A 23,468-nucleotide genomic window follows, 5' to 3' on the forward strand; every position below is an offset into this window, starting at 1 on the left:
CTCCAAGGCCCCGTGGGTCTGGCACCGGGGCTGTGAGAGGGGAACGGGAGATGGGGAAACAGGCTCTAGGCTTTGGAATGGGGGATGTCGAAAGGAGGATGGAGCAGCAGGGATGCGCAGATGGAGCCAACTTCTTCAGAGCTTTTTTGTGATATTTGGCTGCTGTCTGGAGATTTTAGGGCTGCTTTTAGTGTGTAAGCTGCTGCTCCACATTCATTCCCCTGAGCCCCACGGCAGCGATTTCTGCTTGATAGCCCCTGCATCAAGGGAAAGGAGAACACTCTGGGGTTTCCCGGGCTACCAACCTTTCGCCGGGGATGTTACTGCGGGGAGAGCGCCGGAGTTTGCCGCTCCTGCGCCCCAAACCCGGTGTTCTCGCCGTTCCCCCAGATCTGACACCCCCTCCCCCGATTGCCTGCGTCTGACTCATTCGCTGCTGCTTGTGCAAGCAGAGCGGGGCGGGGGGGTGGGGTGGGGGAGAAGCCTTCAAAGTATCCGCGGCTGCTCTGGCTGTGACAGGGCGGCCGTGAGCTGCGCCCCTGCGAGGGCGGCGGTGCCGGGGGCGGCGGAGCGGAGCGGGCCGGGCTCAGCCCGCAGCGCCGCGCAGGCGGCCCCGGGTGGAGCCCGCCGCACCTCCCGGAGCCCGTGCCGCCAGTCCCCGCCGCTTCCAAGCAGCCGAGAGCAGCGCGGGGGCTCCGTGCCTGCCGTCCTGGGGAGCTGCTGCGGCAATATCGCAATTTATAAAAAGGGAAGAGAGAAAAAAATAAAAGAAAGAAAGAAAAAAAAAGATGAAGACTCTTAAATGCCTCCTGCCAAAAGTAAAGAGCGAATCTCAGTTGCAATGGCTCTGCTAAAACTTGATCATGCGGGATTTCAAATGATAAAGAGCTGCCGGGCTGCTATTTACTGCGGTGGGAACAAGTTGCAGGATGAAATCCAGGCGTTAAGGGACCTATTTTCCACTTCATTGTTTGCAAAGGAATCTACTGAAATGACTTTGAGGATCTTTAAACTGGAACTATGTGGAGGGAGAATGCAGTAAGTATCGCCTGGTGGGGAGCCCGGATCGCGCCCAGCCCCGGGCGCCGCGCAGGGCTCTCGGCGGGGCCGGCTCCTCCGGCCGGGGCTGCGCTCCGAGCTCCCCGCCAGCACCGAGGGCCGGTGAGGGGATGCCGGCTGCTTTGCCTGGCGCGCCAGCGTCCTACATAGAGCTGGGGTTGCTTGAAGAACTGCCTTCATGCATATTTACTGGGAATTGTGAATGAAAAAAATCAGAGCAATCGAGCTTTCCGTGGTGGGCTCTGCTATAGTGTCTCCCTGGGTTTATTTATGGTAAATTGGGAACGAAGCTGTTCCGTTTCAGGAGCGAAAAGAGCTTTATCCCGCGCCGCTTTAGCTATGCTCCAGGTTATGCTTGTTTTGAACCTGCCAAGAAAACTCCTGCCCTTGCTCATATTAATTAGTTTGCTTCTAGCTGCGCTTTCCTGGTTGGACGTCTCGTCCCTTAGCGCTCAAACCCGTCCATCTCACTTGGAAGCAAACGGGCAGTTGGGAGCTCAGGATATTCCTGACCTGGATAAGATGAGGGACGTATCCCGGACGGCTGAGGGCTCACGGAGCTGCTTTTAGAAAGAGCGGAAATCTAAGTGAAGGGGGGGAACTTTTGAGTGTAGTCACTTTATTTCCGTTCATGCGATCGAAGTATATTTCTTTTTCTCCTGTCAAATCTGCAACCTGACTAACGGCTTCTCCCCGTCTCCTCTCGTCCCCTCGCTGTCCCGTCCCGTCCCCCCCGTGTCCAGCCCCCCCTTGCCTGTCTCCCTGTCCACGTAGCTGCCCTCCCGGGATGCGATGTCGCTCGCAGGCTGCGGCGGGGATCACGAGTGCGGCCAGCGGCGCGGAGGCCACCCCTGAGCCCGGGCAGCGAGGGGCGCGACATGCCCGCGGTCGCGACATGTCCTGCAGCGACACCGACAGCAGCACCGGCACCTCCGGCAGCCGCCGCCGCTCCGTCTCCTGAGGCGCTGGGTACGTGCGGCCCGCGCCCGCAGGGGGGCGCCCTCGCGCCGCCGCCGGCCCGCGCTCCGGGCGCCAGCGAGCCGGGATCCGAGCGGGGCTGGGAGCGGGGCTCGGAGTGGGGGGCTCGGGGGCCCTGAGCCTTCCTCGGGCTCGGGAGGAAGCCGGGGCAGTTCGGTTTGCTGTTCCACCGCGCTCCGTGCCGCCGCTGGTGCGGGAGCAGTCGGCGGGTCCTGGCCCGCGGTGAATCAGGAGGCGCTGATGTGCAGTTCAGTGCTCTGTCGAGTGCTCGTCTCCTTGTGTGCCCCGAAAGGAGGTGGTGATGCTGCAAGCCCGTGTCTGGCTGTGTGTTTCAGCGGCCGTGACTGAGGATGGAGATAGGGCTGGCAGGATGAGAGGGGAGATCTGAAAAATGCCACCGTGATTGGCCAGCCCCGCTTGTGTGTTCTGCGTGACGCTCTGCAACAAGCTTGGCTTTATGTGGCACAGGGACTCCCTTCTTGCAGCTAGCAGAGAGCCAGTTGTGGGGGTGGAAATCCCCCGGGGCACAGAAACACGGGGAGATCTTGCAGAGTCAGACCTGCTCCCCTTCTCCCTCCTTCAGATAGTTCAGATCCCTTCTGTGCTCATCTCTCTCCCCATCCTGCTCCGTCTGTATTCAGCCCCCTACAGAGATTCAGTGAAGACATGAGGTAACCAATGCAGCGATGCTCATTTATGGAACACCCTCCCGTTCAACACTAGGGACAACTTTGTGTCCGAGATCAGCAGTTCTGAGATGCTCAAGTTCTGAATGCTGCATGAGAGGACAGAAAAGAATTAAGATAGAATATTGTGCTTTTGAATCTGTTCCAGAAATGCAGTAGGATTCCTTAAGCAGCGGCTGCCTCGGAGGGATCTTCAGAAATAAACCAGCATGGGTTTGGGATGCTGTGAGATGTATGGAGTGTGTGGACTGGGCTTTCCAGCAGACCTCTGACTCACTTCTCTCATTTTGGGCTAAAATACCTCTCTCTGATAGACCACGACTAAAGTTTAAATAGATGTCCAGGATGAAGAAAAATATTCTGGATGGAAAAAGATTTCTTTTACCTATTTTAGCACAGCAAGGTTAAAGAGAAGGATGATAATGTCTTTTTAAAATGATGTCAGTCATTTTAATTTTGTTGGCTATCCAGGAAGAATGTTAATGGGTCTTTTCCCTGAACTTCTGCTACAGTTTTTGCCTTGCTCATGGAAGGCCAGCTGTAATACTGTCATGAAGCCAAGTTTTTGATAAGATATAAGAGGCTTGACTTGGAACTAAGTTGAAGGATGCTTTATAAAAAGCTGCTAAAGTTTGCATTATACCCAGAAGCTTTCTGTTTAAAACCTTCTTTGAAGATATGCAGTATATATATTTTTCTCTATGTTCTTCTTATACATTGTGATCACTTTTACAGGGGATAAAGCTGGCAAAGATGAGGAAAATTGGCTGTGCTCTCCTGGTACTCCAAGCTCTTCTGGCACCTTTGGATCTTGTTCGTGGAGCAGAGAAAAATTATCCCATCCTGAACATTGCAGTGATTCTGGGAAGGACCAAATACATAACAGAGAGAGATATCAGAGCTCTCTGGACCAGGGAAATGTCAGCAGACCTGACTGTTGATATCAATGTAGTGACTCTTCTTGTGAACCAGACTGACCCTAAGAGCATCATAACACATGTTTGTGACTTGATGTCAGGCACCAAGATCCATGGAGTGGTTTTTGGAGATGACACAGATCAGGAGGCAGTAGCTCAGATTTTGGATTTTATTTCATCTCAGACTTCTATTCCAATTCTTGGAATTCATGGCGGGGCCTCCATGATAATGGCAGATAAGGTAGGAAAATTTATTAAGAGCTCTTGCTATTCTGATGTACTTCATTGTATTGGTCTCTACCATGAATAATTTCTACAAGCAGTGGAAAAAGATGCTCTTAATTGTCTCTCTGTACTTAAAGAAAAAAGTATGCATGATGGTGTCTTTGTTGATGGCTCATCAAATATTCAGAAATAGTCTGGGGCTTCTGCCTGAAACTCAACTTTCTTACACTATAAAAGCAGCCCTAATGAGATATTACTCTCCAGCACATGGAATGATGGTCAGTTAAAAAACTTTAATAGAACTTTAATAGTAGGTTCCTAAAATGATTTTGAGGGTAAGATGTAAAACTATAAGCAGATGTTCTGTGGTGTTATGAGAAATAGCAAGCAATAGACCTGAATGTATCTGGGTGCAACAGTAATAATAGGACAATAATGAGCCAGACTTTAGTGATCCAGTACAGTGTCTGAATTAAGTAGTCATGCCCACTTGAACCACTGCATTCCAAGAATTTATTGAATGAGATTTTTGCTAACTGGATAGTTCTACTTTGCTACTGTAGTTCATGAAAATCCAGTAAGAGCTGTCTGAAATCTGGAGATAATGATAGATAGTCTTGTTGGAAAGCATATTTTTATGTAATCTGTTGTGAGACAGGCACTCAGTGCAGGGCTCAGCTCTGCTGGGGACTCTGCCTTGCCTGCAAGTCAGAGGAGCTCCCACTGAGGTGTGAGAGAGGAGAGCTCAGAGAGAGTGCAGATGTGGGAGTCATTGGTTTGCCAGCACTTGAGGATCTTTAATGTGAATTGTGAATTATTTCCTGGTATTACTGTACTTTTGGGTTCCTTATTAATTTATTATTATTTTTTCTTACTAGTGACTTTGAATAGTAAACACATCTGAACACATCTGAAAAGGAAGTGGTCCAGATATATTATTTTGTGAACTAAGGGGGGAAGAGAAGCAGGGTTAATTTTGATTGAGGAATCAGCTTTGAACTTTGGAAACATTTTACCTCTGGAATAAACTTTTTTTCCATTGGGATGGGAGGTCTGTTTCTCTTGGTATTTTGAAAAATCTTCCTTGAGAGCTTGTCATACAAGGGGAGGACAATAACTACTGAATTATAGCAGAGATGGCATTGATATCTTGATTTATACAGAAAGATCATTACAGTCAATGCTGCTGTCTTAAATGCAATTGCAGTGACCAAATTACAGAGGCAGTTATTTCATGTGCTTTTACATTACAGTGCAGATTTACTTGTCTTTTAAAGCTGGGTTTATATGTATTTAGTGCTTCTATTTAATAGATATTTCACTTAACTGTGTCTGCCAGTGTAAGAACACTTGATCTCAGCCAGGGCTAAGTGATGAAACACTGGAAGAAATTCTTACAGAATCATCTTCACTCTTGGTAGCAGATGCAGGATGTTACTGATACAGATCTATTTTTATTTTTATGTAAGAGCCTGTAGAAAATGAAACAGTCTATTTTTTTTTGTCTCAGTAAATTATTACTGTTTTCACTGTATGCTAATATTATCATTATTGTGTCACCGTCTTTTATTTTAGGGGTTATCAAAGTTTTATTAGCAAACTTTCCTGTTGAAATTTAACTTCTAAGATTTCCATTTGGGAAATCAAAATTGTCTTTTGTGTGTTAAAACAATCTAACAGAGCAGCCTTCAGTAGCTTGAATTGGCTGAAGGAATTGTTTGTTCATGTAACTAATATTGCCTTAATTTTCAGCCTGACCTTTGCAATGTGCAGTGTCTTGCAATGGGGTTTGGAACATCTCAGTAATGACACTTGCAGGTGTCACTCAATTAACCATTCATTTAGGAACGAATTCCATGGAGATGAAGTTGAAATTCACAGTGCTGTCATAAAGGCGGGGAGATGAAATCTGAGGGAGAAGGATTGGAAACATGAAATCTCTCAAGTCACTGTCAGGATTTTAGCTGGCACACATAGGTGTTGGCTGACTTGTGAAGATATATTTTAAGTCTCCTGCTTTGTCTCATGCATTGAGATGCCTGGCTATGCAAAAGGTGCCTGGTCCCACTCCTGCTTGTGGATGTAGTGCTCTGGCACTCTAATAAAGCCATTCCATTTATGTCCTTATTGTATGAGTGCTGTGCAGGTGGTTATGTGATGCTGAACTCAACTCAACTGAGGGCACAGGAATGGGAGCTCATTTATAATGCTTATACTGCTGAGGACTTCACTGAATGACTCAGAGGGGATAAGCTACCATATTCCTTGTGGCTAATAAATATTATGTCAATGTCAATCTGGACTGAGGACCCATATCTGTAAAAAAAAAATTATTTTATATTTCTAAGAATGAGGTATGGCCACATTTGAAGTTTGCAGTGATTAATGCAGGACATACAGCTTTGGAAGCACTGTGTCCCTGTCTGAACATCTGGGGTGAGTGGTGTGTTGTCTAGACTACCTCCTTTGCCAGCCCAGCCCTGCTTCAGTTTGCTCAGAGTTTGCCTGCGCCATCTGAGGAGAGATTTTGCATGATTCAGACATGGAAAATAGACAGGCATGTGAAGCCAACCAAACTGAAATGTTTTCTAAACCTTGCTGATCTATTTTCATCTGACATCAGCTGTCCAAACACTACCAACAAACCAATGGGACACCTGGGGGTTTATGGCATTTACCTGATCCTGACTGTGTTGCAGAGATACCCTTTGGGCAGTGCCATGTGCTCTGCTCCAGGTGATTTTATCACCTGCTCTTGGCAGGAGCTCTCCTGCCAATGAATTGCTCCTTGGCTTTGGTCCCCAGTTCTGCCATGCACTTCAAACATATTCAGATGTGGGATAGTCTGCTGAAACAGGACGAGAATTGTCTGGGGCATCTGTGCCAGCCTGCTGTGCATCAGCATCCCTTGGAGGATGCTGAAAACAGGCTGGCTGTTTATTCATCTTGTATCTCTTGACATTTGAGACATCTCAACACAAACATTGCTTAGGAACTGTTTTCTGACTTGAGCATTTGGTTTCAAACATAGTTACCTTTGTTTCACCACATACTATGATTATAATGGTAGTATTTGTGGTAGTTTTTTTTTAAAAAAAAGAGAACATCATGGTTAGTTCTGTGTCAATGCTAAAAGACTTCTTCACATGTGGGAAAATTATCCCTGTGTATTGTAAATACGTCCAGGAATATTTAGTGTCTTTGAACCATACTGCTTTTGCCTATTGCAAACCTAAATCTTTCTAGAAGTCTTTCTGAAATACATAATTTGAGGCATTTTACTGTTGTGGAAGCGCTCACAGTTATAACATAGTCAAGAAGTGCTAAGGGTGAGGGTAGTTTTCCAGAAGGGCTATCACAAAGTGGTACTTCTTGGAACAGATCTGGAAATGTTATGCAAAATAACTAACTGATTTCCAAAAGGTAAGTGCTATATATTACTGCACAATGATTCTACGAGAGCCCTGGAGGTCAGACAGGGTTGCTGGAGGTTGTCTAACCCAGCCCTTGCTCTCTGATGAGCTAATATCAAAATCAGATCATCCAATCAAGTTTTGAATATCTCCCTGAACTAGATACCACAGCCTCTCTGGGCAATCTGTTTCAGTAATTAACCTCTCTCACCATGCAAATATTTTCCTTTTATCTCATTAGAGTTTCCCTTGATACCACAGGCTTTTGTTCTTTTGCTGTGAATCCAAGTCCCACTCTGTCTCGGTGCCGTTGTAGGCTTCAATTACAGCGCTCCTTACCTGTCGCTTTCCTGGGGAAAAGGTTCCTTCAGCCCTTACACTTGCAGTCCTTTGGACTTCCTTGAATACATTGGTGTCTTGTATGGGGAGACCCCAAATAGGACAGGGGACTGCAGCCAAGGCCTCGTGGGTGCTGCGAGGGGAGCAGTCCCTGCCGGAGCAGCCGCTGCTGCCGCAGCCAGGCTCGGTGTGCCGCCGAGAGGGAGCGCGGCTGACCCACGTTCAGCCACGGCCCCGGGCCCTGGGGCACTGCCGGGACACTTCAGCAGCAAGGCATCTGATTGCTAATAAGCACTGAGGGAAACTCTACTTTGAAATCTTTCATTCTTTTGGTGGTGATTTTTTGGGTACTTTAGTGAAATAGTTGCAGATGCTTGCATTACTTGTCATTTTCACCTCTCTATAGGTATAGCTGGAATTGCTCGTTTTAGCTTATTTGAGAGGCAAAAACTGCGCTGCACTTGTGCAAACCAGAGCTCTAAGCAGCTGTGATCAGAGCCCACCCAGACTCCTGGCTCAGGAGCATTTATGCTCCCTTATCTGTATGTGACTTAGATGTTAAAGTTCCTCCACACATCCTCCGGCTTCTTTGCCCAATGTCTCCATGGCACAGGGATTCTCTGAAGGACCAAAAAGGTTCAAAAGCCACACCTAACTTTTGTACTATGTGTAAGTGTGCTTCAACTCCTAATGCTTTCGGCATTGTTTGATGGATGGCAGGGGGTGTTGGATTGGTTTTTTATTGTAGAATCTTTTCTGGAGGTCATACTACATGGAATGTTCTCTTTAATTCATGTGTCTGCCATATGCATATGTAGATTTCTGTCCAGCCTGTTTAGTTGTCTTGTAAAAGCAGTTCTGTATTGCATTGTAGAAAACTGTAAATTTAACATTTTCTATAATAGCAACTTTTCATTCCCCCCCTTACTGATGGCTGATGTGTATGGCACTATGTGTCTGAGCATGATACTCACGTTGGCTTTGTTACTGTTTGGAAGATTAAACCACAGATTAATAAATACTTTAGTGCAAAAATAGCAGTATTCATAGAACTGCTGTTTCAGGTCTAGACATAGTAGCTTGCACTACTACATAGTCTGTTGCACACAATATTTCCAGCTTCTGACTCATCTAAAGAAGCAATTGAATTTGATTTTCTTCCTTTCTAGCTGTATGAAGGTTCCTATGGGAAGAATAACCTTCAGATATTCTAATTTTTATTTTGAGCTGCAATAGAAATGTAGCACTGACCTCCTTGCAAATCTGTGTTTACTTATCTACAAAGCCAATCTATATGTACTTTTAAGAAAGTCTTGCACATCCATAAGATTTTTAGACCTAGAATGTAACCTGTGGTGGTACCTTTTACACACACATTCTGTGATCAGTGGTGTTAAATGTTCAAAAATGTGCCTGAGATTTGCCCTGCTGAGGAGAATGAAGTGAGTGGATACAATATCCTGTGTTTTTCCTTCTCAGGAGGCAGTGCTGTGCCAGGGTGAGGTGGTTGGGATAGAGCCTGCTGGTTTAGACATTGCTATTCCTGTGCTGGCATGGCTGGGAGTGTTTGCTGCTTTCAATTGGGTCTTGGAACTCAGAGGAGCATTATATTAATGATGTGAACTTTGCTTTCTTGCTCTCCCACTTTCTCCCACTCCTTTTTTTAAAGGGTTTTCCTAGCAATATATTTTCCTAGAGGTGATCGTATTATTCCTCATTCACTTGTCCATGTAAGTTTATCCCTCTTAATTCAGTGAAGGTAAACATGGACGAATTTCTGGAATACTGCAAGAGTAGACTCTTATGGAGCTCAAGGGAGGGATATTTAGTTTAATTTTCCAAGGTAGAAGGAAGGCAATTTAGGTGTGGGTAAGTTCCTGATATTTTAGTTTGCTTAAATTTATAGCTGCAGCTGAGCTGAGGGTGCAGGGTTGGTTTCCACACACCCTCATTGAGGTGAGAGGAGTGCTTGGCTTCACTTTAGTCCTTTGCAGTAAGCTATATATTTTCATCCAAAGCTACTGTTTTCTTTCTCTTCAGACTGTTCTTACAGTTTTACCTTGAAAATAGAAATCTTTAAGTGTCTTTGTTTTGAGCAGCAACATCTTAAAACTGCTACCAAGTCCCTGTTGTAGATCACCCATGCAATCTCTCCAAACTATTGCCTGCCTGTGGGTAATTACAACACAGCAGACTCCTGGGCTGTGAAAGTAGGACACAAGACCTTCAGCATCATTTTCACCTTGCAGAAACTCCTGGTGGCATTTTTGGAATTTTTTTCCCAAGAAGATTCTCAAATAAAAAATTAAAAATTATTCCTTTTAAGCTATAAAATAATTATAGGCCATTACAAAATACATAGCAAGATTCTAGCAATTAGAATTATCCAGAGAATGTACCTGAAAGTCTAAAATTATGCAGTGTACAGAACAGAAGGGCTTTGATATAATGTCAAACACATTTTTTTGTGTTTCATCTATTAATTATTTTTGAGGATGCTTAGATTACTTGAATAGACAGTTCATTAGTGTGTTTTGTCACTTATTTGAACTAACAATTTAATTTGAAGAATTTCTCTGTAATTTTTTTTTTTTTTTATTTTGCTTGGAAGATTCTGGGATAGATCTGCCTACATGGTGATGGTACAAAGGGCTTTGTATAGATGCACAGAAAGAATTTGCAGACTGTAGCTTTTATTTTTTACAAATCTATGGTCATCTGGTTTGTGTGTACTCTTTCTCTTCCCCTCTTCCCTCCTCCTTCCTCCTTTGCCTCTACTTTTCCCTGGAGCTATGAAGTTGTGTGGATTTTACTGGGAGAGCCCAGCCTGGATTGTCTCCACACCATCTGTCACCATATTGTTTGTTTAAATCCTTGAGATATTTTCTTCTGTACTTCACTGAAATAAATACATAAAGCTGCAGCAGCATCATTGGCTATTTATATTAGATTTAGACTTAATGTCCTTAGGAGAAAACCTCTGTGCTTGCAACTGAGGTGCATGAGCTGGAGGCAGAGTTTGTAACACTGCACGTGGTTCAATTCGCTGAGTGCAGAGCTCCAGTTCTGCAGTGTGTTCAGTGTCTCAGCCCAGGCCCCTCTGGCTTCTCCAGGGGGACACCCAGCTGGGCTCTCATGGCCCTGCAGGGACAGTGCTGCTCAGGAATTATGCTCTGTCTCCCCACTCTTTCAAGGAAAACCTTTTGTGCCCTTTGGGAAATGCAGGATGTATCTTCCTCTGTCCTGAGACTTGATAGTCTGGGTCAGGGAAAAGGTGAAACTCACAGCTCTGTGAAACCAGAACTGGAAATAAGAGTGGTTAGTTAGAAGGGGAGATGTCTTGGAAAGAAATTGAAGTGTGCAAAACTGTGGTATAAGAACTGAACAACCAGCAGGAAAATGAGTTTTGCTGATATGCAAATGTGATATTCCAAGTTGCTGATGGGGTTGGTGCCCAGCTGCTGTAAGTTTAATATGCAGTTAACATTGTCTCCTTTCACTACAGCAGTTTTTTCTGTACATTCCATATACATGAAGCTTAACTGATCAAAAATCCTCAGTATTTGAAGGGAGGAGGAGGTTCCAGGTGTACAAGTTGTCTCTTATTTGGGGAAGAGCAAAATTCCTCTGGAGAAAGGTTTGTCCTTTCTGGGCTCCTGGGCTGAGGGGTAGATGGGGCTCCCTGATTAACCTTTGCGAATGATTTAAACCTCTTGAAAAAGGAACCATGTCTAGTCCAAATTTGTGACTAAGATTATTATTTGCATACTGATTCTTTCAGTTTCACTTGTGGATTAAAGAAATAATTCATGAATGTAGATGGCTTGTATAATCCATTTCTTTTCTGTTCTCTTCGACAGCTACAGAGACTGAACTAAATTTAGGAGATCCAGATCATCTCTGAGGTCAGATTGGCCATAAACTTCTAGAGCACGGCAGTAACTCCCTTTGCTTGTACATTGGTCCATCTTGCTTAGCAAGATTAACACATTTTGGACAGGCACATTCAAAACAGAGGTACACTTCCTTCTGGCTGTAACACACTGAGAAACACATTAAAGGGTTCTGGATGAGATTTGAGTAAAACATTGTAATATTCTGCATACAGCTCCAAATCAATCTCCATTTCTTTTGAAAGAAAGACATCTCTTTGGACATATTTTGTTTCATATTTGGGTGTGATCAGACCTGAGAAATCAAGGTCAGTGTTTTTTGGTATACATGCAGGCTCTTCTCCCTGCTTTCTCCTAGATTCCCTTGCTGAAAGTGAAGGAAGGGTGAGAGAAAAACAGGTGGTAATCTTCATGCTTTTAATATTTTTCAATGATTTACCTACTCCTTGAGATGGAGCCTACAGGTGGTGGTGCTTTGGTGTGCTGCATTGGCTAACAGTAGTGGGATTCCCAGTAGGATCATCTCCAGCCATTTTAGGGTAGCTTGGATAAAGTAGATTTTTTTCAGATCAAGACCATATATCTCTCAACTTTGTGCATCCCTTGATTTTGATTTTGAGTGAGCTTTCTTGGAGAGGTGCTTCATTACCATGACTCCTCAGTCAGTGTTTTGGGCTTCCTGTCTCCATCATAGATTTGGGAAAGTAATTTCCTTCTAGGCTTTTAATGAAGATAGGCTGAACCATTTCCTTGTCACAAGTTCCTTGCTGCAGCATGACTGAGAGCACCAGTGCTGGTCTTGCTCCATGGCCTCTGCTCAGTGTTTGTGGCTATTTATAACGTGCCTTTTGTGCACATTGCAGCAAGATATTTCTATAAACATGTTTCATTCAAAGGATTGCTGAGTGGAAAGCTGCTTATCTTCTCCTTTTTTTTTTTTTTTTTTTTTTCCCTTCCTTTTCTTGACAGTGATGATTTGTTTTTAGTGTCCTAACTTTTGGTTCAAGATTTCTGTAACTTTATTGATGGAAAGTTTTGCCTATTTGTGCTGAGCAGTTTGGCTGTTCACGTGACTAAATTAGCAATAGGACTGCTTTGTTTTCACTGCATTGATTTTGTGTCTAGTGGAAACACACTGTTTATGTAGAACTACTATGAAAGAAGAAAGAGCAGGGATTTTATAGCCACCTTTCAGCTCGACAAAATTTGCAACACAATTAGGTATGAGAGAAAATACAATTAAGGTAATCTCTTCTAAGTAACAAGTTGCTTTTAGGAGTTACAGAAACATATAATTACCAGACAAATTGCCTGTTATTTTTTGTGTGTGAGGCTAATTAAGAGTTCTGAGTAAATTGTGTTGATATAGGCATCAGAGCTATATGAAGTACCTAATTGGGATGAGATAAGGCTTGTGAATTCATCGTAAGAAAACAAATGCCAGAATTATGAATTATGTGTCTGTATTCTAGTCAAGTACCATTTAGGATGACCTGGTTTATTTTCTGCAGTCATATTATTTTTGTAGGAAACAAGCTAACCCTGTCCTTTATTTTGTTCTGATCTGTTTGCCATCCCCTCCTCTCTCCTTTATCTGCATTTAACCACTGTTATTTGCAAAAAGGCTGACATTACCTTTTGTGGAATCTGGGCTCCAGGGAAAGATGTGCATGGCTCAGCTGCTTAGCATGTGAAACTTTAAGCTCTGTCCCACAACTATGTAACAGCAAACTGGTGCAGAAGTTGTAAAAAGAAATACTTGTTCACTTGTTCTTAGACTGGATTTTCCTTACCCAGTCCATTGTCTGCCAACCTCCTTCCCAAAAGCTGCTTCCAAACCCCCTCCTCTGCTGGAGCCTTCAGCTGCGCCCCATCCATTTGCCATTCCACTTTATGCTTGACTGTCATGCTATTTAGGATGGCTTTTTTTTTTTTTTTTTTCTTCCTTCCATTTATTGCCTTAATTTACTTCTAGCAGAAGCAAAGGTGGGTAGGAGGGAATACACCTCTCTACTTAAAATTCTGTATTCCTGAATTTTAGGAATACTGGAACTCTTTCAGTGTACACAGAGCACAGAAGACTGTTGCTAAAATCGTCTTAATTGGAGCAAATAAATATTCTCAGGGGTCCCAAGAACAAAGTAAAAACTATGAATTTAAGCCAAACATCTTCCTATTTATAAGCAGGAAATAGAGGAAAGGAGTATAAACTGAGCCAGGTGAGCTAGGGCAGTCTTGGTGGGGAACTGAGATGATGATAAAACAGAAATAAAATTACTCATGGAAGTGATCTTTTGTGAAAAAAAAACAAACCAGCATGAGAAAACCAGAATTACTCAAAATTCTGAACAGTTTCCATCTCTATCTTTTCAGGACTCCTGACCTTGGGATTTTGGGCAATCCTTTTCAGTCCTAAGTCATTCCTTCTGCATTCATTGACTACTTTGTATACTTGTACAGGGAGGTTCTTGCTTTTCCTGTAGCAATGTGGGGAGTCTGGGCTGGAGTTAACCATCTGGAAATTATGTATTGGAGTGTCTACTTGTATCCATTCTCATGCAATTTAAAATTTCCCTACTGCTCTTGTTTTTTTCCTTTAGTATAACCTCTGAGGCAGGGAGTCTGTTACAGGCTTTCCTGAAACAAGATCCTCCCCTTGTTTTGCTGTGCACTTGGTTGGCTACTGATGCTTATCTGTGTAAGTTTCATTTCTACAAAAATGCAAAGAGTGCTCACTTATTCTCTGATTTGTAATATAAGTACTTTTTTCCATGGATCTATATTGACTCTGTTCAGGTGCTTTGTGGGAGTGCCTAGTACCTTGCATTTTTTAGGAACTGGAGTCTCAAAATATAATCATAATTCCCTTTTATAATTTAATTCTGAATTTTGCATCTCCCATTAGGGCCTTTAGAATACTTGTGGAGAGGACAGACTGACAGGAAAAGATATGGAAGCAAATTTCTTCCCACTGTCTTAGGTGATTGCTAATTTTGCAGTCTGCCCTGTATGTGAGTGTGTTGTTGTTACTTTAGAAATACCATTCTGAGACTCAGGTTCACTGGCACTTAGTACCTAAATTGTTATTACGTGCACTGAACAAATTCTGGATCCTGAATGACACAAATCCTGATGTTGTCTAACATCTGGTTGGATCATGAGGCTGAAAATGAGCAGTGTCTGCAGAGAACAGAGCTCAGGGAGGAGCCAGGCAAGGACAGCCTTGGCTCTTTGTGGGGTGAGCCTACTTAGGGAGGGGAAAATACAAATTACACGATCCCCTCCACACTTTGGGTTAGATAAAGACAAAAATTATCTTCATAGCCATTTCCAGATATACTTATCCTGTCATTTTTACCAGTCTTAACAACTGCAAAAATAATGTCACACCTTTTCTAACCTTTCTCAGGCTTCAGGATGTTGCTCTTTACTATCCATCACTATTTGATAGTATAAAAGTAGCTGAAATATTTCCAATGATCAGTGAAAAAATTACAGTAAATTGATGACTTAGGACAGGTGCAAATAATAATAATAAAAAATCATGCTATAATATCCTGAACTCTTGCTCATTGTCTTCTCACTATATTCAGATATTTTCACTATATACTCTCACAATATACAGATTTTTAAATGAGATTCCCAATTTCTCATAAAAACACATCACATGATCTCTGAATAAAAATTTAAATGAATGTGTTGGAAGCTTGTGGTCCCAGCTGTCACCTGCAGTATGTGTGTCTTTACTGGTCATTGAAAATCTTACCAATCTTTAGTGTGCTTGTTTGAATTGTTTTAAGTTAATTTTTCTGGCTCTTTCCTGGTATGGGATGACTCCTGGTTTAAGAGAAGCTGGTTTTTGATTTAACTTTTTTACAGTATGAGGCAGAGATCTTAAAATAGAGAGAGATTTCAGGCAATAATAAAGTGTAACAGTCCACCTCAGCAATCCTTATTCCAGTGTAGACCCTACTGACTTGTTAATCTGCACTGGAGCCCTCAGTGGACACTGCCTGAAAGCAGTGGAAAATTTCAGCTAAAATAAGAACGAACTTGCACGTCTCACACACTCTACTGCATGTTTTTAACTGTACAAAGTAGGTTATAGGCATGCAAAACCTTAGTTTTAAATAAGTTATGCAGAAGAAAGCTCTCTAGGTCAGCAAAGGCATTTCTAAAAGCTGAGGAACAAACTGCCACGAGGAAAAGAAATACAAGTCCACATGGAAAACCAAAATCCTGCTTGTGGGATCCTGACTTTGGTGTGATCGATTTCATTGGGAAGTAAAGGATGAAGAGCAAGTCCAAAGTAAGCAAATGCTTTAAATAATTAGTCTTTCAATGCTTATTTAATTGCTTTTCCTCAAGATTTCAATGCTGCCATGTAAAGAGATAATGAAGCATTTTTTTCCTTTCTAAGGAAGGGCTTAATATGTTCTTTATGTAACAGCCATAAAGATGCAGACATAGTCTTGTAATATTTTGTAATATGAGATAGAAAGGCCAAGCATGCAATAGACTTAAAGCATTTTCTGCTTAGAAGAGCAGTCTCTAGCTAAAGGAATGATTTGGTTTGCTAAGGGCTGCACTTGGGCTGTTCTCTCTCATGATACACTGGATTGCTAGTGAAATGCCCTGTTGACAAGCTGGTTGGTTTAATTTGAGTTAAGCCTGATTATTATTAACTAACTTATTTAAACTTCATTTTGATAGCTAGGTTTCTGCCTTACCGGGTCATTTTGAGGTTTCATTTGCATATTCCACTGAGTTAAAATCTCTGGTAGCTTTTCTAATTCAGCTCAGATGGTGGAATATTTTCCTTCTTAACAAGCATTCTAGTTTGTATAAAAAAAAATTCTCCTTCCCTTAGTTTCTTTTTAAATCAAGTATGTACAGTAATCTTGGCTCCCTATTGAGCTGGTTTAATAATTTGTTTTTTCCATCTGCAGAGAGCCAGTTCCCAAAGTAACTTCAAAGAGCCTTGCCTGAGTAAAAGCTTCCAGCTTGGGAGCAACAAAGATTACAGAAATATGCTTATGCAACTGCTTGAAACCTCTGGCTATCTTGACATGGAGAATGCAACTGAATACTTCCCTCTATTATTCTCTTACTATAGATCTTAAATATTTGTAACTGAGAGGTTTTCTGCCACTTTGCTTCTGCCTCCCTGGTGCCTGCACAGTGTGATGTGTTACACAAGTGCACAGACATGGCATTTGGAGGCTCAAGGGGATCGCTGGTGTTCTGCGTCTTGAAGTGATCTCTCACGTAACTCCAACAAGAAAACAACCATAAAATTCAGCCTTGATGTAAATTGTCTGTAGACAAGGCTGAAGACTTGCAGCAGCAGCAAATGAAGACTATTTGTAATATTTTAGATTTGTGCAGGCTTTAATCAAATGATGAAGAGGCTTTAAGTGAAATGGTTCCTGGGAGAGTGGTAGCCTTCCTTCTTGATTTTTAAAATTTCCTATGTTGACGTGTAATCTCAGTTTTCTGAAAATAAAGTCAATCCCTGCCCAATACAGGTAGATAGATATGGGTTGCATATTTTATATCTAATGTATATGTCATGTTTTTGAGGGCAGTAGCAAACAAACTGGTAGTTAAAACTGCCAGTGTTTGTGAGAATCTGCTTCATATTAAGGTCAATAAAAGTTATTGTCTTTATTTCTGTGGTCTTCCTCACTAGTGACTGTTCCTTATTCATGACATTCTAGTCCAGTGGTTGTCATCATAACTTTGGAGAAAAGCTGATTTTTTTTAATGTTTTTTCCTTTTTTTGTCAAAACTATCTGAAAATCAGTGTGTCTGGGATTTATCCCAAATTAATTTCCTGTGGAGAGAAGAGTTATGAGTTTGGTCTCAGTACAACGACTCTTTTGCATCATAATATCTGTCAGTGGAAATGCACTACTTTGATTTTAACTGAAGCTATTTCAGATCTTAATTTTTGGCTTAATCAAATCCTTAGCACAAGCAAATCTAATTCTGGCATACTATTTCAATTGCACAGACTTTCATTTCTGACTAAGGATTGGAAGGATTAACCCAGATTTTCGCAGTTCTCTCCATGACTGGGTGGATAGGATTAAAATCTGTGCTGCTCACTGTGGCTTTTTATTCTGCTTTTTGATTAGTTATGTCTGTTGACCAGGGTGGGAAATTTTCTGAGGTTAAGACTACAGCTAAAAGAAGTATGGTGAATTCACTGGATTGCATTGTATTTTGATTAAAAATACAGGCCAGACATGCTTTGCATGTTTAAAGCACCACAATTTATAGTTTATAGTATAGTCTAGATAAACTTTGTAGTTTGAAGTATTAATATATATAAATTTATAATCTTTTGGCTGTATAAATACATATTTTAGGAAAAAATAATTGCGTAAAACAGGAATGGTATTAGCAGGACCCAGCTGTAACATCTTCTTAAGGACTGGCTGAATGCAGCAAAAGTTTTTGGGCCAGAAGCTGGAAGGATGTTCCTGTATCTAATTTCTATCAGTGCAGCTATTAGAAATAGAGACATTTCTGGAATATTGTCTGCAATTAGTCTCCCACCTTCTAAAAAGCCTTGATCCTATAATGAGCTTAGAAATTTGTTACTTCAGTGGCCAGAGAATGAAAGTCTCACCTCCAGGAGATGAGGCGAGTTGGTTTTGTTTAATCCAGTAAAAATGAGCCTGGGAGGAGGATATGGTGACTGGATGCAGGAAGAATTTTATGTTAAACAACATAAAATGAGTCAGACAACTGAAACTTGGGTGGGAAATTGAAAGTGGTGAATGGTATTTAGGTGGAAAATGAAGAAGCTCTGGAATGGCAAGAAGCTGGCTGGTGTTATGATGGAAACTGGTCAATGAAGAAGGATGAGCATGTTCTTTGAAATTCTACATTCTTCTTTACATTTACAGAAAGCTTGAAATTGAAAAAATTATGCAACAGTATAATAACACTGCCTCCAAATCCAGTCAGGCTTATATAAATGTTAGATTTGGTAAGGTGAAGTGGGAGGAGTGGGATCCTGATGTACTCCTTATCAGACAGCCAAGGACCCTGCTCATCAGCCTTGGAGAGCCTGGCCTTGGGATTCTTGTTGGAATATGGTGAACTATGTTCTAAACATTTTTAAAGCCTCATCTCCTAGAAAAGAACATAACATTTCCCCAGAAGTTACAAGTATCTTTACCTTTTTATGTGAAGCAGGAGAACTTGACTTTTCTTCGGGTATTTCTGCCTTTTTGTATTTTGTTCTTTTGTGCCTCAGGCAGCAACAGAATTCTCAAGAGACATGTGATGAAGATGTACTTTCCACTTGGAAGAATGATGCTATTTGCTGCTTGTCATCCTGGTGTGTTAGGGAAAAGGAGAACCTGTTACCAGCCCTGGAGCTGCGTGGTTGGAAGGTTGCAGTATCCATAACAGATCCCTTTTGTGTTCCGTGGTTTAGCCTCAGCCTAAGCTGGCAGTGATGATGTCTGCATGTCAGACATGCTGTGCAGTGCTTTATAGAACCTAAATTTGTGGGCAGTCTGGGTTGCAGTTGCAGCTGGAAACACAAAACATTACAGGTTTTTTCATGTTTGTGCTGGATGTTTGTTGCCATTGCATGGTGGTATTTCTGTCTGTAAATAATCAAGTTCTGGACAAACCAGCTGGTTTTGACACTGAAAAATATTTTGATGAATATTCTGACTCTCATTTAAAAATTTGTTTCATGGACTAAAATATTTTATTTGTTTTTTCTTTTGCTCTGGAGAAGGGGTTTGTAGTGATTGCCATGACACGCAGGGGAATGAGCCATGGGCTAATACATATGTAGTGAGTATAAAGAGGTGATGATAATGTGATTATTGTAAGTAATCTAGTCAAAGGAGTAAAAATTGCTATATTATATAGCAATTAGTACAATGATATTTTCTTTTCACTACTGTCCTGAGGAAAGGATGATTTCAGGTGTCTGTTCACAGAGCTTGAAGAGTCTTCAGCTATCAAGGGTTCTTCAGAGACATCACACTTTATCTGGCCTTGTTGAGCAATTGGAAATGAGTGTCACTATCATGGAGAATTTGGTTTTATTATTGAATAGCTATTGATAAAGGCTACAGAAGGCAATGCTTTCTAGAATCTATAATTTTTGTGCAGATTCAAGCTGTGGGAGGATGGATTCTCAGTACCTGAGTGAAGCTTTCAGTGCATGATATACAGCAGAGCATTAGGAAAGGAAGACTGTGAAACCTTAGTTATGCTGCATTATTTTCTTGCCATTTTCTGTGGCTGTGTTTAAAGAATTGAAATAATGCTCTTGCAAGAACAGAATAGTCTTCCTAAAACACTTTAATGGAGTGGGCAAAATATTTTTTCTGATGATTTGCTGTGGCTGGAGAGGAAGGTTAAAATGATGTGTTAATGAATCCTACATATGCTGTACAACACATGGTTAGAACTGTTTGTATTTTTTCCTCCAAAAAAGGTTGAACAGCAAATTGGATAAAAATTCTGTTTCAAAGTGACCAAGCCTGCTTCTTCCCTGAAGCAATTCACACTTTTTCCAGACGTCATTAATCCTGGAATTCTAATCTCTTTAGCTCTTACAGCTGTTTCATTTTCAGGGACCTTCAGAGGCCAATTATTTTGTTAAAATATGCTTATTAATGAAAATATGCTACCATGTAGAAAGAAAAGGCCAATACAGATTTTTTTTTTTTTTGAAAGTGCTTCAGAAAGTTTAAGGCCCTCCTACCTGTGCTTTTGGGAGAGAAGAAGAAATAAAATTGAAATGGCATACTTTGTTTTAGTGTCTTGTGCTTTTGGGATGAACCTTTTTTTATTTTATTTTATTTTATTTTTTTTTTAGTGGGACTGATGTACAAGGGATACATCTGTTTCCTTCTACTTACCTCATTAAACATGGAGGTATGAGGTGCTGGAAGAAGTTAGTGTAGATTTGTGAGTCCCTTGCCAGGCACCAGTTTCTTTTTGAAGCACATGCCTTAACCTCTGAGTTAGCAAAGGCATTATCACTCAGTGCTTCTGTTTTCACTGGTTTACTGATGAGACCATGCACAGTGTCACGAAATAAAATTGTGTTGCTAAAACTCCTGGAGCTGCTTCCATGTCCACCAACAAAGCCACGTTTGCATTGGTTCTCCTCCTGTTTTTTTTATTGACTGAGGTTTCAATTTTTGATTTTGAGAGGACTACCATCTGCTTTCAGTTTTATATTCATCAAATCAGTTTTATCTCGATTCCCCTGATCCCTCCCCAGTGCTGCCACTGTCTCTCTGCTCTAGACCTACTTTGCTGGGAGAGCTTTGGAAAAGTATTTGGAGTTTAAGTTGTCTCTTCCATCTTTTTTGCTCTTTTGCTGCATCTGATCTAGTCTGACTGGCACACAGAAGCCCTCAGGGCCAGGTGAGTTGCCTATGGCTTGCCTCTGCTTTAGAAGTGAGAGTTGGTCTCCTGCCTCAGTTTCATTGGAAACGCCTTGGAATGGCAGCTGTGCTTTGTCTGCTATTTTGGACAGAAAACTTGTGGAATTGGCCACGTGTTTTTTCCAAAGGGAAGATCAACATGCTGCAAAGAGAGCAAAACATTAAGAAACATCTAGAGAATCAGCAAATGAGCAGTCTGATTTTTTATGTTTCAATGGTGCTTTTGAAAACACCTCCATGCATCTATAATTGCTATAATGCTATAATTTTAGTCCAAGTTAAATATTAATATCTCAAAATCAGACCCTGATTTTCAAAGCTGGCTGTTCTCATGCAAGTCTGTAAGTTTATCAGTAACAGTCTGAATGGATATGCAGGAAAATTTGTAGTCCTTAAAGGACTGAAGTACAATACAAGGCAGATAAAAGTGTGTAAAGAGCTCTTGCTCACATATGAACAATTGATATGTCAGTTGCCTTCTTTTGGCGTCATCTTCTATTGAAGTATTTATTTTCGGCTCTTTGAGAGGTGATTAATGAGCCTGTGAGTGATAAATATACTCAAAAAGTGGTGCTGGTGATATGGAGGCATTTCTGTGACAGGGAGGAATTTGGAAGGTTGCAGGTGTGACTGCTAGAGAAGGGTTATGTGGGGCAGGTTCCTTCACTCCTCCAGGTACTAGGAGGTCTGAAGTTCAGGCTGGGACTTTGGCCAGAGGATGGTCAATCTGCTTTCCCAAACTTCATCTGTGGTTTGGGAATTACAGAAGTTTTTACTTTATCATTATTTCAGAAATGGATGGCTGGACTGCGCTGCAGTGTTACCTTATTCCAGGTACTCTCTGCTCAGACACAGCTTTTGTGTATCTTGGTAATATTTTAGGGTTGAAGCAGCAGACATTAGCAGACACCCAGATTTGGAAGGAGAGACTAGCTAAAGAGTTATGACAAAATGGAGCAGAGGATGCTATTACTCAGGCTGTCAGAAAAATAGTTTCTGTAAATTACATGATTTTAGTCTTTTCAGGGGATGAGGGGAAAAGAATAAATGACCCAACATATTTCTACTCTGGCACTTACTAACTTTTCCCATTTTCTCCCAGTCCAGTGAATAGTCTGTTATTTACCCTACCAGATATATGAAAATCTGTATTTTCCTCTGGCATGTTGCCATGTTGATTGAAATCCCACTGATCTCATTCCTTTGGGAGCTGCCTTGAAGAAGTTTGAAGTTATGTACTGTGAACTGTCTTCCACTGCAAAAAGTCTATCAGGTAAATAAGTTGGAAATCCCAAATGAGAACAAATGACCTAATAGGATACTGGACTTGAATATTAATTTTGTTACCAACTATTCCCAGTAGACTTGTAATCTACTGGCTGTTCAAGTAACCTGATTTTCAAGTCTGAATTATCAGTATGGCAACAAGTACCTATGAAATAATGTGTGGGTAATGAAATACTCTCTTCTCTAACTTTTATTGGCCTCTCATTGAGGATATCCCTTTGATTGCTGGGAAAGGCAAAACAATAAACCAGATAGTGATTATTTCTCCTTAGCATAATTAATCTTGTACACACTTGCTTTTGCATTGACAAGAAGCCTAAAAAATGTCTTTTCTCTGCAGGGATACACTTTGCTAGGGTAGATCAGTGGAGCTGAGGTATATGCTGAAACATACTGAAGTGACACCAGTATGGGTGTAAGCTGTTTAGGAAGTGCTTGCATGCTCCTCTGTGAAAGACCCCTGGATACTGCATTAATCCACTGCAAGTTAAATTGTAACTGTGCATGTCATTCAGTAAAGCAGGAAGTACCTGGAATCTTGAATGATGGTTTTCTTTTTAAAGAATTTATTCCTTTTATATTTGTAAGAGTATTCATCTCTGTGCCACTGGTCTGTGAAAGCCTAGAAATAAATCCCATTCCAGATCTCTGGTTATTATCCTTGCATAATACCAATTTACCAAATTATTTAGGGGAAGTTATGACACCATGTGTCACACAAAGTAACATCAATCAGAAAATTTTGCATGCTGGTACACAGTCCAGTGTACAACAATCGCATCACTGGATCTCATTCTGCTCTTTAGTTTGAGAAGGGTGAGCAGAGCACAGAACAACCACTGGGCAAAACCCAGTGTGAGGAACGATCACTGTGCTTTGAAATCTGAAACAAAGCAAACAGCCTGGGAAGGAGGCTTAACAAGCTCAAGTTGGCTGAGGCAGCAGTGGATGTGTGTGAAATTGAAAAGCAAACAGAGCTGTTTGTGTGCTGGCCATGCTGTTCAAGGAGACAAAATTTGTGTTCCATCTGGGAATATTAACAGAGTGTGTCTGTAGAAGAAAGACAAAACTGAGAATTTTTGCTGTGTTCCAGTGTGAGTCCTGCAAGTAGTGTGCTATTGAATGAGTTGCTTTTAGCCCAGAAATATGCATCTTGTTGCCTCTTTTTATTGTATGTATTATTTTTCCCCTTAAACTTAATGATAAATATTAATGATAAATAACATTAATAACA

At 41.5% G+C, this 23,468-nt stretch overlaps 1 protein-coding gene across 1 annotated transcript in view; it reads left to right on the forward strand.

The window, feature by feature from the left end:
* The first annotated feature begins 803 nt into the window (after positions 1 to 803).
* GRIN2A (glutamate ionotropic receptor NMDA type subunit 2A) overlaps positions 804 to 23,468 on the forward strand; it is a 150,864-nt gene continuing 128,199 nt past the window's right edge. The window contains exons 1-2 of the mRNA XM_041462764.1: positions 804 to 1,038; positions 3,459 to 3,881. Coding sequence (XP_041318698.1) covers positions 1,021 to 1,038; positions 3,459 to 3,881 — 441 coding nt within the window. The 5' untranslated portion in view covers positions 804 to 1,020. The remainder of the gene's footprint in view (positions 1,039 to 3,458; positions 3,882 to 23,468) is intronic.

This window comes from Pyrgilauda ruficollis, unplaced genomic scaffold, assembly GCF_017590135.1.
Source record: "Pyrgilauda ruficollis isolate IOZ18807 unplaced genomic scaffold, ASM1759013v1 scaffold16, whole genome shotgun sequence".
Classification (NCBI taxonomy): Eukaryota; Metazoa; Chordata; class Aves; order Passeriformes; family Passeridae; genus Pyrgilauda; species Pyrgilauda ruficollis.